Source organism: Cervus elaphus, chromosome 12 (assembly GCF_910594005.1).
Source record: "Cervus elaphus chromosome 12, mCerEla1.1, whole genome shotgun sequence".
NCBI classification, from domain to species: Eukaryota; Metazoa; Chordata; class Mammalia; order Artiodactyla; family Cervidae; genus Cervus; species Cervus elaphus.
In genome coordinates this window covers 98,128,051-98,147,476 of record NC_057826.1, presented here as the reverse complement: position 1 = coordinate 98,147,476, position 19,426 = coordinate 98,128,051, and the positions used below count along the sequence as shown (strand labels likewise).

General features: G+C 35.6%; 1 protein-coding gene and 1 pseudogene across 11 annotated transcripts in view; one reads left to right on the top strand and one right to left on the bottom strand.

Annotated features, from left to right (window-relative positions):
- Positions 1 to 19,426, bottom strand: part of APC (APC regulator of WNT signaling pathway) — a 129,421-nt gene that overhangs the window by 70,516 nt on the left and 39,479 nt on the right. For 4 of the 11 annotated variants that reach the window (XM_043920181.1, XM_043920182.1, XM_043920185.1 and 1 more), the window contains one exon: positions 4,503 to 4,655. The exons of the other annotated variants lie outside the window; for them this stretch is intronic. In XM_043920181.1, the coding sequence (XP_043776116.1) occupies positions 4,503 to 4,637 (135 nt within the window). In that variant the 5' untranslated portion in view covers positions 4,638 to 4,655. Of the gene's footprint in view, positions 1 to 4,502; positions 4,656 to 19,426 lie in introns of those variants that run through there. 11 annotated transcript variants of the gene reach the window in all.
- LOC122705008 lies at positions 8,558 to 9,423 on the top strand (annotated as a pseudogene).

Here is a 19,426-nt window from a genome sequence, read left to right as displayed (position 1 = left end):
TGTTACTTACTTACAACATGTGGATCATCTTGGGATTTGCTTCTATTACATATTTGCTCTGTTGGTTATCAGTCATTTTTCTATTTCTTTGTATTTCTTGTAACTTTTAACCATATGCCAGTCATTATACATACAAGAACAAGAAAGATTTGAGATTAAAGTTTCCCTTACAGAGTTTGCCCTTTCCACCAGTGGGGTCTGATTTCCTTCAACCAATAACTGAAAATGGGTTGCAGATGCAGTTTAAGTGAAATTCATATGGGATTCCCTAATAGCTCAGTTGGTGAAGAATCTGCCTGCAATGTGGGAGACCTGGATTCGATCCCTGGGTTGGGAAGATCCCCTGGAGAAGGGAAAGGCTATCCACTCCAGTATTCTGGCCTGGAGAATTCCATGCACTGTATAGTCCATGGGCTTGCAAAGGGTTGGACATGACTGAACAACTTTCATTTTCACATCTGGTTTGGTTTGCTGAGTTCTCTGAATGTATCTCTTCTCTTACACTGAGGCTGAGACCTGCTTTAGCAGGACACTGCCTCCTAACCATCCGCTTCCTAGTCCTCCCAAGCATCTTCCCCTCAACAAGACTCAGCTAACACCCCATGCATTTGGAGAGAATGTGAGACACTAGTCATACCCTTGGAGCCCTGCTAAACGTCAATGCTTCGCACATGTCTGCGTCTTTGCCCAACAGTTTCTTTCCTCCAGTGGAGTCTTGATGACTGTGCCAATGATTAATTATCAGTGTGTCCCCAGAATCAGTAAATACCCCTGGGGAATAAAATTACTGGTGATCTCAGCTCATCTAGAAAGGGCTCTTTCCTCTTAGGAATTTTAGTTAATATAATTCTTGATGATTTCACAGTTCTCCAATGTCTTTAAAAGAATGGTTTTTGTTTTTATCCAGTGTTTTCTAGTTGCTGCGGTAGGGCTGATTACTTGCTTGGGATTGCATACTGAATACAGCCTAAAAAGAAGTCCTTAATTTCAAAGAGGTTTTTAAAAGAAGATGCAGCACAACTACAAAGCAATTCCAAACAAAATATTTCAAAAAATGTTTTGAGAAATGACAGCTTTTAGAATTAATATGTAATTTTAAAGGAGAGAATATTCATTTGTATTTATAAATTCTGGAAGTTTGGTTTTAAAAAATTAATCATATAATCAAACATTATTTTAAAAAAGTTAAGATTTTAGAAACATGAGAGAATTAATTATTACAGACAAATATACTGTGGTCATATAAGTGAATAGAAAATATGAATGAGTAACTATGTCATTTCAAGGGAGTTTTCAACTTGATCCACTTCTGTTTTTCTCGCTGTGTCACAGTTACTGATATTTTTTATTACTAGATAAAAGTATACTTGGTAATTAAATCTTCAAAATAAATTATGAACTGTGCCAATTTGAATCTTCTCATTTTTTTCTTACACTCTGAAAATACAAGATACTCTCCATATACATGGTTTTATAGTTAAAACAATTTATAAATACTTCATTTTACTAAAATACAAGCGATATAAACGGTTGGTTAATATTTCACCTAGATATATTTTTCTACACCATGCCATCTTTCAATTTAAATGCTTCATACTTCACCATATTTTGGAGAAGAAAATGGCAACCAATCCAGTCCTCCTGCCTGAAGAATTCCATGGACAGAGGAGCGGGACAGGCTGCAGTCCATGGAGTCGCAGAGGGTCGGATACGACTATGCAACTAACTTAATTTTTCACCACATTTATCATGCTGCGATGCTCAGCATTTTAAAGTAAATCACATTGACTTCCTGCCCTGAAGTAAAAAGTATAGTATATAATTTCCCTTAAGTTTAGCTATAATTGCTGCATTCTTATTCTAAATCCCACAAAATCTGTAGTTTATTTTAATTACAGAAGCATCAAGTATATACATAAATGTAGAGAATAATGTAACGAACTCCTATGTATCCTCACGTTAGTTCAAAAATTATCAACTCATGGGCTTCTTTCATCTATGCTTATAACCACTTCCTCCATTCCCCCTCAACCCAAATTTATTTGAAAAACAAATCTCAGTCATCATACTGTTTCTTCTCCAAAAATAATTCTACATATATATTTAAAAAGGGATTCTTTCTAAACACAACCACAATGCCATCATTAGACCTACAAAATAAACATTTTCTTAATATTCTCAAATACAGTCAATGCTCCAATTTCCTTAATTGCTGTACACATATTTCCCTGACTGTCACACACACACAGAATATTTTTACACTATCAATGACATGTAATCAATAACAAAGCAGTATTCTCTTTTGCCACTAGATGGTACTACTGTATAAATTTCAGAAATCCTAAAATAATGTAGTTGAAAGAGACACACCTTGCCATCCACAGGGTGGACACAATACATACGAATGATCAGTAAACATAATACAAGATCACATGATGTATTACAAAGTCTAAAAAGTGAGTTTTTTGAGAAATAACCATTGTTTCAGATTAACTTTAATCTAATGTAGTAAGTTCCAATGTTTCCAAGTGTCTTCATTCACACATCGGTATTTTAAGACAAAATAAACAGAGCATGGTTTCCTGTTAGTACTATAAAGCTGCTGCTGCTTCTTTTTTTCCAAAAAGCTTCTTGCAAGTAGATACATAAATAACTTCAGTATAAGGGCATAACTGCTATGATACCATACACTAAATCCTGAAGAAATATGTGGATAGCTTTGCAAGGATGTCTGTAAAAACACTCACTGAGCAGTAATCAATTTATGGTTGAATTCAGACATATCTTAAATACTAATATTCATGATGTATATTATACCTCATTCCTAAGAGGTCAACCTGGTATTCTATTGCAGAAATTTAAGGATCTGACTTATACTGTTACTCTGAGAGACATTCCACACTTCAGCATTTCCATCCATGGAGATAGATCTAAAGGTATGTTAAAATGTTTCACCAAAATGAAGTTTCAATTTGCTCAAGTAGTTTAAAAAAAGAAAAAACTTTAAAAGGGGACTCAGAATTCTGCACAAGAGACATTCAGATAGGTGTGCTAGGAAGAATTCTCTACAAAATATACTTCTGAAGCAGATAAACCATTAGTCCTGCTGGGGAATTTAAATTTTGTATCTTTAAACTTTTAAAACCACATGTCATGTACAATAATTTTAGATATATTATGTTAATCAGTGTTAAAATACCAAACTACTCTTTTTTAACCTAGTAGGTAATTGATTCAGCTGTTTTCATGGTTTGTGGTGAGAAAAAAAAATGTTTCTTTATAGTCTATAGAAAAAAATATTTCTTTATGAAGGATCTGAGATAGGTATCTTGGAGATCTGTCATTGCTACTGCCACAGAAATAGGCAACACAGTAGAAAAGATTTATGCATAGAAGAGAAAGAGAGAAATAGAGAAAAAGAAAGAAAGGTTCAAATGAGTAAAAGGCTAAACTGTTATGATATTGAATAAAAAGGTAAAAGAGGAGCAGCTCAATAGTTCAGTAATACACAGAAGCTTGAAGAATAAGAGACCTCAAAATGCATGGAAAAAGAAATAGAAGAGAATAATAAATGAATAAGGAATAAGAGTAGTAAGCAGACAGGAAGAAGAGGGTCAGAAACCCAGATGGTAAAATGGCCAAGGCGCAGAAAAAACACGTAGCAAGAAGGATTTTTTAAAAAGAGAAGGAGGTAACAGTTTTGTTGATGACCTCCAGTTCTATTAAATTCAGTGAGAGGAAAATCTGCCTAACTGGAAATTAAAACAGTTAAAGTTTTGACTGCAATTATTTTAAAATAAGAACATATTTTCCCAGTGCACACTGAATATTTTATAACTTTTCACGGAGGTTATCACAGCTTTGCAATGCTATACAGCAAACCAATTTCAAGGCTTGACGGTGTCGTGGACATCATCTGTTAGTGCAATGACTACTTTTTCAAATAAAGCAATTTAATTCCAGAAGGGCACCTGACAGTCTGTAACTCAGCTTATGGCAAAACCAGAAATAGAATCAGGTACTAATCTTCACTTCGGGACTCTTCTCATTAGGTCACCCCAAATTTCTTGACGATCTATCACTGCAGCACTTAAGTGATGACAAGATCTGAGGGGGTTGGGGATGATGACTATGATTTGTTTTAATCCTTAAGATAAATTTGGCAGTTGTGAGGCTAGTTTCTGTGAATTACATAGAACACCCAGCCTCACTATAGTGATGGTGAAGTTGGTCTCTCATTTTTAAGCTTAAAAATAACTAAGGACTAACTACTTAGTCACTGTGGTTTTATAATCATTTTCTTTATATGATTTGCTGGATGAATTAAAAACATTTGGACTGAAAATATCAATGTTAACTTTTGCAAGAAAGAGTTTACAGATTACTGCTTAACTTAAAAAAAAATACACTTCTAAGTAAGTGAAGTGTCTAACCCAAAGTTTACAGGAAGAAACACGGAATAAAAACGGATAAACTACAATTTAAAGTCACAGTCTTGATACCTTCATATTAGATGCCTCAGTTTCCAGTTTTGTAAGATGATTGGAATTATCTTCTAGCTCTTGTCGAAGATTTGAGTTCTCCATCTTCAGGGCCTCAACTTGCTTTAACAACTGATCATAGGAAGCTGCAGCCATCCTTGGCTACCCCTGGACCTATAAGGTTAAAAAGGATTTTGAAATTCACTACTGAAAAAATAAGAGTGGCTGCTTGTTACAAAGAAAGGGATAAAGAAATAAAACCTCAGAGACATTTAACAAGAACTGTGTTAATGTAGCAGTTTCAGTATCAAAACAACACTATGTGAGTGGCAGGGCCTTTCTGAGAAGCTGAAATACCGGGGTTTAATTAAAGACAAATAAGATTTAAAATAGAAGAGAACGTCAGTAGTGTTTGAAAAACACCTGCCTTTTCACAGGTGGGTAAGATTTCCATCAGGTTAGAATTTTTTTGAGGTTTCAGAGATATTTTAAATGGTCTTACAGACAAGATTTGGGAAATGCAGTTATTGATAAGAAATATATTTATATTGGTCATATTAATTTATTTCTGGATTTTGCCCAACAGTTACATAATTTTATAGCCCAAATGGATTAATGAGATTAGGTACTGCAGTCTACCACTTTTCATTTGATAAAAGGCTAGTCTTAAACATTATCCATGGGGAAATACGAAGTTCCAAGAAGGCCTCATTAAAAAGGCGGTCATTAAACAAAACAGACGCAAGGGAGAGGACTGGATTGAGACTTCAACTCTTTTGGAAAGAAAGATGATAATAACTGCTAATATAAATTCTATTACATTTATCGAAAAGGATGAATACAATAGGCCATGCTATGGCACATGTATCACGGGACCCACTGTGCTCACATTGAGGCTGAAAGACACTTGAAGAAAACAGATGATTTTAGGAGCAGAGACTGTCAAAGAGAAGTGAAGCAGAGCCTTGTTATTAATTACATTACCATGAAAGAAGAGGGGAGAAAAGAAAGATATAGATGATAGTCAGGTAATAAGAGGTCCTTGGCCTGAAGAATTAGAGAATGCTAGAAGTTATATTCAGACTATCGAAGTTCCAAAGACCCAGATCCTCTTTGTAGTTTAATTTCTGTGGAATAAATAAAATTCTACCTATCTCTTAAGAGTTAAAAAGTATAACAGAGTTTGTACTCAAGCAATACTAAATAGATCTGGACATAAAAAAATGTTTCTGCAGTAAAAATCCACTATACGAAATAAGGCAGACAAATTACAACACTGGCTAGTCATGACAATATTGTAGTTCAGCAACTGGAAGGGATACCCTAACAAGGGAAATCAAGTGACACAGGTCTCGTCTGTTCTCCAACAGCTAGGGACAATAAATCTGGAAGGAAACAGAGTCCTGGGTGGTGGGGATCACCCTCAAAAACCTTCATGACTGAAAAGAGTGAGCGCTAGACTTGTATTTGGGGATGCGGGTCTCAGTTTCAGTCTTGGTCGTGCCTTCACCTTTGCCCCTGAATTTTAACTCATTTCACCATTCGTAAAATGGACATTTACTACCTTTTCTAATATAATTCACAGGGATATTGTTAGAATTGAGAACCAAAAGGATGGTCTAAAAATAAAAGTCCTGTGTAAGTTATATCATGAAAATACACTTACTATGTAACTTCTTTAGTAAGACCTAAAGTTAACCTACTGTTATAAGCCTTAGTCCTCTGACCAATCGACAAGAGGTGAAAAAGTAATTCACTCTTTTGAAAAAGGACTGAGAAGGTGTATCAGAAACAAAGGAGAAATTCATAGGTGGGATCACTTATCTGTTTTGTGTGCATGCATGCTCAGTAGGGTCTGACTCTTTGCAACTCCATGGACTTAAGCCCACCAGGCTCCTCTGTCCATGGGATGATCCAGGCAAAAATACTGGTGTGGGTTGTCATTTCCTCCTCCAGGGTATCTTCCTGACCCAGGGATTGAACCCCAGTCTCCCACGCTGGCAAGCGGTTTCTCTATTACTGAGCCACCTGGGAAGCCCTATCTATTTTATACCGTCGTACCACTAAGAAGCAGCTCTACCTACAAAGAGGCAGCACATTAAAAATCATGTGACAAAGGTGGGAATCTGACAGTATTTAGTAACGTAAGCCCTAAAAATTCCTCATTCCAAATAAAATCCTAACAGGCAATTTTCCACTAAAATAGTATAAATAAGAGAAAAAGTAACAATACAGGGAAAGAGAAAATTACTGGAATTATGTTTAGACACAGAGGTTATAACCACATACAATCACAAAAAGAGCCAGATGGACAAAATGAGCAAGAGACTACTAAAAGTGCTCTCTACTGGAACAAAAGAGAATTCAACCCTTTAGGTGGACAATTAAAACATACCATTATTTTTTTTTCTCTCCCTCCAGAATCAAAACATTTAAGTCATTTCTGCTTCAGAAAACAGGATGTTTCCATATAATTTTATGAGAAAATAAGATGTTTCGAGGTAATACCTTGCCTTATGTCCTTTTAATATGTTGCCGCCATACCTAAGTCAAAATTGCTTAATGCAAAATTTAAAAAATCATAAATCTGTTTTAGAAAACAATCACAAGAATTTCATACCAAATATATCGTAAATGCAACTCACCCAGCATCATTAAAAAAAAAACAAACCTCAAAATTTATCTGATGAAATGGGAAAATCTCTGAATCTCACATCATTGAGAACATACAAAGATCTAAACATGCTTCTCAGTAAGCAAAAGGGTTAGCTGCTCAGTCCTGTCCACTCTTTGAGAGCCCATGGATTGTAGCACGCCAGGCTCCTCTGTCGACAGAATTCTCTAGGCAAGCATACTGGAGAAGGGAGTCATTCGCTTTTTCAGGGGATATTCCTGATCCAGGGACGGAACTCAGGTCTCCAGCACTGCAGGTGGATTCTTTCTGAGTCACCAGGGAGACAGGGTGTGCACTAACGAGATTCTCATCCCTTAAGAGTAGGGTAGGGGAGAAGAAAGTTTTATAAAAGGATTGTTATTTAGACTTTTATCCAAATGTTCACTAGAAACAAATCTACAAGGAGCCTAAGAAACTAATGCAAGGAGGCAGAAAAGTTTAGGTAGGTAAGGGATACACAATTAGAACTAAATCTGAAAGATTCTTTATTATAAATTAAGAATTTGGGATTTAAAAAAATTAAACTGCTTTTATTCTTTTGGTTTAATGAATTTTAAAAAAGATGTATCTGTCAGTACTGTCAGATGGTAATGAAAAAAAAAATATATCAATACAAAAAGAAACCAAAAGAATCATAGAAGACTACTTTGCTCAAGTCTATGTAAACAAACTTGAAAACTAAATGAAATAGATAATTTACTAGAAAGTGTATGTTATCAAAACTAACCACAAGAGATGGAAAATCTAAAATTTACAACAAAAGTCACTGTTGTAAAATTGATATCACCCAACACATTAATAGAGCTACACAGAAGAAAAATATTATCATGCTGAAGGTGATGAAAAGACACTTTAAAAATTCAATGCCCATTCTTGTTGAAAATACTGGATATAAAAGCACACTTTTTAAACATAATATATTTCAGACCCACAATAAGCCAGCACCACCCAATGAGGAAATACTAGATACACTATATTACTAAAGTCAGGGAAAGCCCCATTTTTACCACTCTTACTCATTTTATCAGTCAACACAGAGAATGAAATTAGAAAGGAATACTACTGGTAGGGGTACAATTAAATAACTAGAATATCCAAAAGAACCAACTAAATTTTACTACAAGATAATCTAGTAATTTAGTGAAGTACAAAACATAAAGAAATCTTTCCTTTATATGTACAAAGAGAAACCAGATAAATGATAAAATGAAAGAAAAGATCTTATCTATAATTAAAAAAAACAGGCATAAACTGAATAAAGAGTTCAAAACATGTATGAGGAAAACTATGGAACACTTCTGAGAGACACAAAGGTAGATTTCAACAAATGGAAAGAGGTATCTTGTTTGTGTACTGAAGATTCAGTAGTGACAGGCACAGAGTGGGATCCAAGGCCCCGGGCATGGCGGGCAGTCGGCTGGAAACCGTGGGGAGCGTTTTCACGCGGACGCGAGACCTGATTCGGGCTGGGGTGTTGAAGGAGAAACCCCTTTGGTTTGACATATATAAGCCTTCCCTCCGCTGCGGGACCCGGTCTTCCGAAGGCCTCACTTGTGATATGGCAAAGCTAAATCTCCCACCCAGGACATCTTTTACCACGAGGATCAGATTAGAGCGAAATTTTATTCAGCCTATGGATCTGGTCCAAAAGCTTTTGATCTGTTCAACCCAAACTTCAAGTCTACCTGTCAACGGTTCGTGGAGAAGTACATTGAGCTACAGAAACTTGGAGAAACAGATGAAGAGAAGTTATTTGTAGAAGCAGGGAAGGCTTTGTTGGCAGAAGGTGTCATTTTAAGACGAGTAGAAAAAGCAAGGACTCAACAGGAAGGTAGTCAAGTTTCTGTATACGTTTCTGTAAAGTTTGAAGATCAGAGCAAAAGGTTAGTTTTTTGAAAAGATTGAATATTAGAGACAGACAAGATCCCAAATGTATAAAGTGAACAAAATTCAAAGGTAGGGGGAATTGACTCAAGAAAGAAATAGATAATCTTAATAGTTCTACAACTACTGAAAGCTGGAGGAGTTAAATGTTTCCCCTTTCCTCTGTCCAACACAAAAAAATACCAGATTCAAATGGTTTTATAAACACCTTCTACCAAACATTTGAGAAATGCATCATTCCAACCTTATGCAAACTTTTCCAATCTGAACCCATGGGTGTCAAATACCAAACTGCGTTGGAGGAGAACCCACCTCTGAAAGAAGTTCCACAGGCCCAGCATTTGGAGGCACCTGGAAAAATCGAAAGGCTTCTCACCTCCCTGAAGAACGTGTATACTGTGTATACTAACATCCAAACTGGATTCACTGCTGGAATGAACTGTTTTTAACAGCTGAACTTTGTAAATGTTTCCTGATCTCTGAGGCATCGTGTTTGCCTTCTTTGGTTCCCACTTCTAGGTTGTCATAAAGCTCTGTATCATGGTTTGAAGAAGCAGTTATGTGAACTTTTATGTTATGGTGGTATTAAATAAAGAATTCCTCAGTGCTTAAAAAAAAAAAAAAAAAAGATTCAGTAGCATAATGATGTCATTTCTCCCTGAGTTAATTTTACATGGTCCCAATATAAATACTATATAAAATTTTTTTTATTTTGTTTGCTACAGCTAGACAACTGAAAAAAAAAAAAAACAAGCAAAAAAAGGGAAAATATGAAGGGAAGAGCAAGAGCATTCCTACGACATATTAAATTATTGCTGCAAAGCCATTATAAGTAAAACAGTACAAAGTTAACTGTACTGTATCAGTAAGCTAATTTCTTAGCTCTTATCATTATACTATGGATACATAAGATGTTAACATTAGGAGAAACTAACTGAAGGGTACATAGGAACTCTCTTATTTTTCTAACTCTTTTATAAGTACAAAGTCATTTAAAAATAAAAAGACTTTAAAAAGCTATGATACTGGCAGATCAACCAAGAGAACACAGTTTTTTAAATTCCAGAAGTATATGAAAAGTTAGTCATAGTAAAGGTAGCATCTCAAAGACATGTAAGAAGATGAACTTTAAATAAGCAGCAAGGGCAGCAGGGCAGCCGCGAAGAAGCGTTAAGACGGCACCTCTCTCTCAAACTGCACATTAGGGTAAGTTACAGAAGAAACGGGTTCAAGTGCTAACAACATCACATGGCATTTAAATTACAGAAGAGAGCTGTGTTTGTAATTAAAAATACTTAAATGGAACATACCCTCTTCCAAGGAGGCTATTACAGAGCAACGGACATTTTAATTTCAACTTATTTGTGAAAGGGTAAGGCACATGGAAGGCTTGTTGGACCTCTGAAATGATTATGTCTATTACTACAAAAGGGTTAATAAATCAAGTTCTTAGGTTACATCAAACAAATGGGACAGGTTTTTACTGGGAAAAAAGCATAACTACTTTTAATTAAACAGGATACATCCATGAAGTGGAATATTACACTGGCATTAAAAATGAGGTTGATGCCTGACTTCAGACTCTACTACAAAGCCACAGTCATCAAGACAGTATGGTACTGGCACAAAGACAGAAATATAGATCAATGGAACAGAATAGAAAGCCCAGAGATAAATCCACGAACCTATGGACACCTTATCTTTGACAAAGGAGGCAAGAATATACAATGGAAAAAAGACAACCTCTTTAACAAGTGGTGCTGGGAAAACTGGTCAACCACTTGTAAAAGAATGAAACTAGAACACTTTCTAACACCATACACAAAAATAAACTCAAAATGGATTAAAGATCTAAATGTAAGACCAGAAACTATAAAACTCCTAGAGGAGAACATAGGCAAAACACTCTCCGACATAAATCACAGCAAGATCCTCTATGACCCACCTCCCAGAATATTGGAAATAAAAGCAAAACTAAACAAATGGGACCTAATGAAACTTAAAAGCTTTTGCACTACAAAGGAAACTATAAGTAAGGTGAAAAGACAGCCCTCAGATTGGGAGAAAATAATAGCAAATGAAGAAACAGACAAAGGATTAATCTCAAAAATATACAAGCAACTCCTGCAGCTCAATTCCAGAAAAATAAATGACCCAATCAAAAAATGGGCCAAAGAACTAAACAGACATTTCTCCAAAGAAGACATACAGATGGCTAACAAACACATGAAAAGATGCTCAACATCACTCATTATTAGAGGAATGCAAATCAAAACCACAATGAGGTACCATTACACACCAGTCAGGATGGCTGCTATCCAAAAGTCTACAAGCAATAAATGCTGGAGAGGGTGTGGAGAAAAGGGAACCCTCTTACACTGTTGGTGGGAATGCAAACTAGTACAGCCGCTATGGAAAACAGTGTGGAGATTTCTTAAAAAACTGGAAATAGAACTGCCATATGACCCAGCAATACCACTTCTGGGCATACACACTGAGGAAACCAGATCTGAAAGAGACACGTGCACCCCAATGTTCATCGCAGCACTGTTTATAATAGCCAGGACATGGAAGCAACCTAGATGCCCATCAGCAGATGAATGGATAAGGAAGCTGTGGTACATATACACCATGGAATATTACTCAGCCATTAAAAAGAATTCATTTGAACCAGTCCTAATGAGATGGATGAAACTGGAGCCCCTTATACAGAGTGAAGTAAGCCAGAAAGATAAAGAACATTACAGCATACTAACACATATATATGGAATTTAGAAAGATGGTAACGATAACCCTATATGCAAAACAGAAAAAGAGACACAGAAATACAAAACAGACTTTTGAACTCTGTGGGAGAAGGTGAGGGTGGGATGTTTCAAAAGAACAGCATGTATACTATCTATGGTGAAACAGATCACCAGCCCAGGTGGGATGCATGAGACAAGTGCTCCGGCCTGGTGCACTGGGAAGACCCAGAGGAATCGGGTGGAGAGGGAGGTGGGAGGGGGGATCGGGATGGGGAATACGTGTAAATATATGGCTGATTCATATCAATGTATGACAAAACCCACTGAAATGTTGTGAAGTAATTAGCCTCCAACTAATAATAAAAAAAAAAAATCATCCTGCCAAAAAAATAAATAAATAAATAAAATAAAATCTAAATTCAATCTAATCACAAAACAAAAAAAATAATATAAAATAAAAATGAGGTTGATGTAAAAACAAACAAAAAGAAGAGAGAAAACAAGAGCGTATAGATCACTATGTCTCATACTGTTCATCCTGTTTTAGTAAAAAATAAAAGGGTTGTAAAAAGATAAAATGTCATTGAAAAAAAATACACTGCCTGCCTCTGGAAAGGTCTCAACTCTGCTGAGAAGATGCCTTCCTTTCCATTGTATACGTTTCTGTAAAGTTTGAAGATCAGAGCAAAAGGTTAGTTTTTTGAAAAGATTGAATATTAGAGACAGACAAGATCCCAAATGTATAAAGTGAACAAAATTCAAAGGTGGGGGGAATTGACTCAAGAAAGAAATAGATAATCTTAATAGTTCTACAACTACTGAAAGCTGGAGGAGTTAAATGTTTCCCCTTTCCTCTGTCCAACACACAAAAAATACCAGATTCAAATGGTTTTATAAACACCTTCTACCAAACATTTGAGAAGTGCATCATTCCAACCTTATGCAAACTTTTCCAAGAATAAAAATAAAAGAAATACTCCCCAACCCATTCTATGAGTCTAATATAGTCATGATGTAAAAGTCAAAGGTCCTGTGAAAAGATAATCATAGGCTAATATCACTTATGAATACTGACACAAATATTCTAAACAAAGTATCAGGAAATAGAACACAAAAGTATAAAGAAACTACAGCAGAATCAAGCTGAGTTTACTCTAAGAATGCAAAGAGGGTTTAGTAATGGATGATTTATATGTGTCATTTATTTCATTAAAACATTAAAGAAGAAAAACCATACGATCATCTCAATAAAGAACAAACATTTGGAAAAAGTCATTATCTACTCAAGATAAAAACTCAATGAATTGGAAACAGACAGAAGTTGCCAAAAACATTAAATGTCATTCTTAATACTGAAATACTAGAGGCATTCTTTTTAAAATCAAAAGCATGATAAGGATTCTCTATCATTACATCATAATCCTGGAAGTTCTAATTAGGACAGGAAATTTTTAAAAAGGAAATAATAATTGAAAATGAAGAAATAAAACAAAAATCTCAAAAAATACAAAACTTTAACAAGTCAGATTAAAAAAAGTAATTCTGCACCTCACCTATTTTTAACTCTTTTCTCTTTATTTAACACCCAATGGAGGTACTTACTCTCCATTCTACTTCTCTCCCTCTTTCCTACTAAAGCCAGGTAGGCAGCGATAATCAGTCTCCTATCTGCTCTATTCTTTCCCCATCCCTTCCTTTCCTTTACATTCTGTAAACGGCTACATTCATTGGCTGGACTCTGTGGAAGTCCATTTCAAGTGAGGGCAATTTCCAAGATGGCCACCAAAATTACCTGGAACAGAGGTTGGAAAATTTTCTACAAGGGCTGGATAAGAAGTCTTTGTAAACTACACGATTTCTGTCGCAACTACTTGACTTTGTTGCTGCAGCACAAAAGCAGCCACAGACAATACATAAATAAATGCACATGACTGTGTTCCAACAATATTGTTTGCAAAAACAGGAGCAATTTGCTAACCCCTGGCCCAGAGCATGAATTCACAATTCTGGTTTGCAAGCCCCTTAAGGTAGCCCAGATAATTTCAAAGGCTATTGAGAAATTTCAAAATTAGTATTTTACTATTTACTTGTTGTCTGCACCATGCAGTCTGCAGAATCTTAATTCCCAAACCAGGGATTGAACATGGGCCCATGGCAGGGAAAGCACCAAGTGCTCATCACTGCACTAGTAGAAAATTCCCTAGTATTTTTTTCTTAAATAAGAAGTAACCTGAAAAGAGACCTAGGAAGTCTTAAGGACCTTATATTTCAGTAATTTTTAATTTCCATGATTTCTTCCTCTTCCATAAATTTGCTACAATCTTGATCTGGCTCCCTTTCATTCTGTGTGTGACACTGTCAGCACATATTCTTTTAACTGTTTTTGGTTAGTATCACGTCACAATGAGGTCTTAAGAGAAAGAGGTGATAAATGCAAGTGATTTTTAACTCACTAGCTTGTATCAGAAATTATTTTTTACATTAAGATTTTTAATTCATTTAGAATTTTTATTTTATACTATGAGTGGTTTACTGAATTGACTCTCATACGAATAACCAATTACAGAATGATTAATTAAAACATTTCTTTTCACTGAACTATGTTAAAGTCTCATATATACATAGAAGTGTAACTGTATTACATTTATATTAATTTGAAATAGATTAAAAAATCTTACCTCAGTCAGGAATAATTCGATCAAATTTTCAATTTCTTTTTTCAAGAAAAGGCCCTGTGCATTTTGTATCAAATTGATTTCCAGCTTTTTTTGTTATTTGATTTCCATGAGTGAAACATCAAATATTGCAAAATACATACCCCTTATGGAACCACCTTAACCAATTTTCCTATGAATTCTAACAGTCTTTTCCTATAGATTTTCCGGGTATGTAATCATATGATCTATAAGTGTGATAATTCTGCCTTTTCTTTCCTAATAATTAGACCTCATTTCTTTTATCTTATTGTTAGCTTGAATCAACTTCAAAATAGTATTTTAACAACAGTGATCTTATTCCTGATTTTAATAGGAATGATTTCATAATTCATCATTTAAAACTATTACTCTTAGATTTCAGTAAATATTTTTAACATTCAGGTATTTTCCTTTTATTTAAAAAAATTTTTAGGAGTGGCTTCTAAATGATTTTATAGCATGTTTTGATAACACATCAGTCAGTTCAGTCGCTCAGTTGTGTCTGACTCTTTGCGACCCCACGGACTGCAGCATGCCAGGCTTCCCTGTCCATTACCAACTCCCAGAGCTTACTCAAACTCATGTCCAATGAATCGGTGATGATATCCAACCATCACATGCTTCTCCTCTTGCCCTCAATCTTTCCCAGAATCAGGGTCTTTTCCAAGTAGTCAGTTTTTCACATCAGGTGGCCAAAGTATTGGAGCTTCAGCTTCAGCATCAGTCCTTCGAATGAATATTCAGGAACGATTTCCTTTAGGATGTCTCCTTGCATCCTTGGATCTCCTTGCAGTCCAAGGGACTCTCAAGTCTTCTCCAACACCACAGTTCAAAAGCATCAATTCTTCGATGCTCAGCTTTCTTTATAGTCCAACTCTCACATCTATACATGACTCCTGGAAAAACCACAGCTTTGACTAGACGGACCTTTGTTGGCAAAGTAACATCTCTGCTTTTTAATATGCTATCTAGGTTGGTCATAGCTTTTCTTCCAAAGAGCAAGTGTCTTTTAATTTCATGGCTGCAATCACCATTTGCAGTGATTCTGGAGCCCAAGAAAATAGAGTCTCTCACTCTTTCCATTGTTTCCCCATCTACTTGCCATGAAGTGATGGGACCGGATGCCATGATCTTCATTTTCTGAATATTGAGCTTTAAGCCAACTTTTCACTCTCCTCTTTCACTTTCATCAAGAGGTTCTTTAGTTCTTCTTCACTTTCTGCCATAAGGGTGGTGTCATCTGCCTATCTGAGGTTATTGATATTTCTCCTGGCAATCTTGATTCCAGCTTGTGCTTCATCCAGCCTGGCATTTCACATGATGCACTCTGCATATAAGTTAAATAAGCAGGGTGACAATATACAGCCTTGATGTACTCCTTTTCCTATTTGGAATCAGTCTGTTGTTTCATGTCCGGTTCTGTTACTTGTTGACCTGCATACAGGTTTCTCAAGAGGCTGATAAGGTGGTCTGGTATTCTCATCTCTTGAAGAATATTCCAGTTTGTTGTGATCCACACAGTCAAAGGCTTTGGCATAGTCAATAAAACCGATGTTTTTCTGGAACTCTCTAGTTTTTTCAATGAGCCAGAGGATGTTGACAATTTGATCTCTGGTTCCTCTGCCTTTTCTAAATCTAGCCTGAACATCTGGAAGTTCTTGGTTCACGTACTGTTGAATCCTAGCTTGGAGAATTTTGAGCATTACTTTGCTGGCATGTGAGATGAGTGCAATTGTGTGGTAGTTTGAGCATTCTTTGGCATTGCCTTTCTTTGGGATTGGAATGAAAACTGACCTTTTCCAGTCCTGCAGCCACTGCTGAGTTTTCCAAATTTGCTGGCATATTGACTGTAGCACTTTCACAGCATCATCTTTTAGGATTTGAAATAGCTCAACTGGAATTCCATCACCTCCACTAGCTTTGTTCGTAGTGACGCTCCGTCAGGCCCATTTGACTTCGGACTCCAGGATGTCTGGCTCTCGGTGAGTAATCACACCATCATGGTTATCTGGGTAATGAAGATCTTTTTTCTATAGTTCTTCTGTGTATTCTTGCCAGCTTTTCTTAAGATCTTCTGCTTCTGTTAGTTCCATGCTGTTTCTGTCCTTTATTGTGCCCATCTTTGCATGAAATGTTCCCTTGGTATCTCTGATTTTCTTGAAGAGATATCTAGTTTTTCCCATTCTATTGCTTTCCTTTATTTATGATAAAACATAACCATACAGTTTTTCTTTTAATTTCCTGATGCTGTTACTTATCATATTTCCTCATTTTGATCCATCCTCCACTCCTGCAATAAACCCTATCTGTTCATATTTTATTAATTTTACTACGTTGTTCATTGCTCAGTATTTCATGTGGAATTTTTATGAAATAAATTATAATATGACTGAAATTTTTACAGTATTTTAAATTACAGGTTTAAAATAACTTTATGCTAATTTTATATGGTATAAATAGTCTGAAAAACAACTAACTTATCTAGTCTTTCAAAGTCAGCTAGAATTCAGATGACAAGGTGCTTGTTTAGAAGAAAGATTTTTGAGTATTTTAAATTTTCTTCTGTTGTTAAGCCTTTTCATTCTTTCTTCATCTTGCTGTATCAGTTTGATTCATTAACGGTTCACCCATAAATTATCCATTTCCTCTAGCTTTTCAAGTATAAGCAAAGCGTTGTATACTGCTCTTTAAAAATTTGTCTCCTTTCCCATTCATGCTCTTTTTATCTTTTGTTCCTTTAACCTGGCTTTACAGGGTTTCATCTATTTTACTCATCTTTAACTCCTCCCCAAATCCACTTTTAGTGTTATATATCCTTTCCACTATTTTGTATTCTATTTTATTCATTTCTGAATTTACCTTTACTAATTATATCCTCTTATTTTCCATTGGCTTATTTTGTTCTTTAGTTATTTAAATTGAACAGTAATTCATGTACTGCCTTTATTTCCACATTTGTTTGTCAGTTTCTTCTTTAATAATTTAAGGTATAATACTAAGCTTCTTCTCAGTATAGCTTTAGCCATATTTCACAGGTTTTTAGTATGAAGTGTTTCCCTCTTTATTTCTTGATAATTTATAATTTCAATCTTGACTTCTTCTTTGACTCAGGGGTACTTAAGATTTTTCTCAATTATTAGCTATATAAAATGACTTGTGAGTCATCTTTTTCTTGCCACTCATTTATTGTTTATTAGTCTGACTGGAGACTGTTGCCTATAAATGCTATTATTTTGAATTTTTAAAAGTTTGCCTTGTAATCAAGAACATGACTAATTTTCATAAATATTTGACTGAAATTAAAAAAAAGGGAAAAAGTGTACAAAGTTCTAAAACAGGTATATAATATGCTAATACCTGTAGCACATTATTTAAATCCTCTGTATATCTGCCAATCTTTCTACTTGACGAAATGTAGAAAGTCTACCATTTATTGTGTATTTACAATAGGTCATATAAGTGCCATATACATATCTGTGTGCATTTGTGTGTGTGTATGCAGTTAATCTTCACCAATTGTGACGTAGGTATCACTTCCTATTTTAGAGTTAAGGAAGATGGGACTTCAAAAATGGCAAGTAACTTTCCTAAAAACACAGATCAAGTGGCTGAGCCAGAACTTAAAGTCATACTTGTTCTCAATGCTCATGCTCCTAAGGCCATGCTCCTGCCTCTATGTAGCTTTCATGATCTAGTGTACTTAATACCAGTCTTCGTTCCAAACTTATTTTCTATTAAGTTCCAAAATAACCCTTCTGTTTAACTAATTCCCTCTTCATTCTTCCATACAAACTATTTTGTACTTCTGCTCAGAATTCATCTCCTTTGTGAATGCTCCAGCCTTTTCCCCCTCTGCTTTGGTACACTTTAAAGCCCAATTCTGTTTCCTCACACAAAAACCTTCCTAAATTTGTACCATAAGTCATAGGGGAAAACAATCTTACTTAAAACTAGCAAAAAAAAAAAAGGCAAAAATGAATGTACTCAGTAATTATTGTATGCTTAAAGAATCATATTGGCTATGACTATGACATCAGCTACTAATGTTTAAATGTCACTTTAAATTGCTATGTTTTTTTTTAAACAACAACAAGAAAAAAATCTGTCTCCCACAAGCCAATGAGTCTTCCTGCTAATTGTTCAGTAAATACTACACTACTTGGTTTAACTGTTTTCTAATTATTTTATTCCATTTTACTTTGGCAAGTTTTGTTTCCCACCTTTAAGACAAAGTTTGTATCTAATAGTTTCGTGATTCCCGAAATACTCAGTGCAAGTCACAAAAAGATAAATACGTGTAAGAATTAACAGCCACGGAGAGCAAAGAAGAGTAAAAAGAGAGCACAAATTCACAGACTGTCCAAGATGACTTTCCCATTAAACAAGTAAGATGATGGATTTCTTTCTGTACAATTCAAATCAAGAAACATTTGAAAACTAATTATTCCCAAGACACCATGCAAATATTATAGGGAGGTTTTATGGGGTGAATCAGGTTTCCCAACATATGCTGAGTCACAAGTAGCTAATCCCTGGAGGTTGTGAAAAATGGCCCCACTTGGAAACAGGATCTTTGCAGATGTAATTGAATAAAGATAAGGTCCTATGGGATTAGGACTGGCCCTAAACCCAATGACTGGAATCCTTAAACGGAGGCCATGTGAAGAAATGACCAGAGACACGGGGAAAATGCCAAGTGACAAGGGAGGCAGAGACTGGAGTGAGGCAGCTGCAACCCAAGGAACACCGGAGAACGCCAGTGACCACCACGAGCCAGGGAGAAAGGCAGGGAATGGAGTCTCAGAGTCTCTAGAAGGTTTCAACTTGGCCGACACTGATTTTGTACTTCCAGCCCCAGTACTGTGAGAGAATACGTTTCTATGGTTCTAATCCACGAGTATGTGGAACTCGGTCACAGCAGCTCTGTAATACTGAAAATATAAC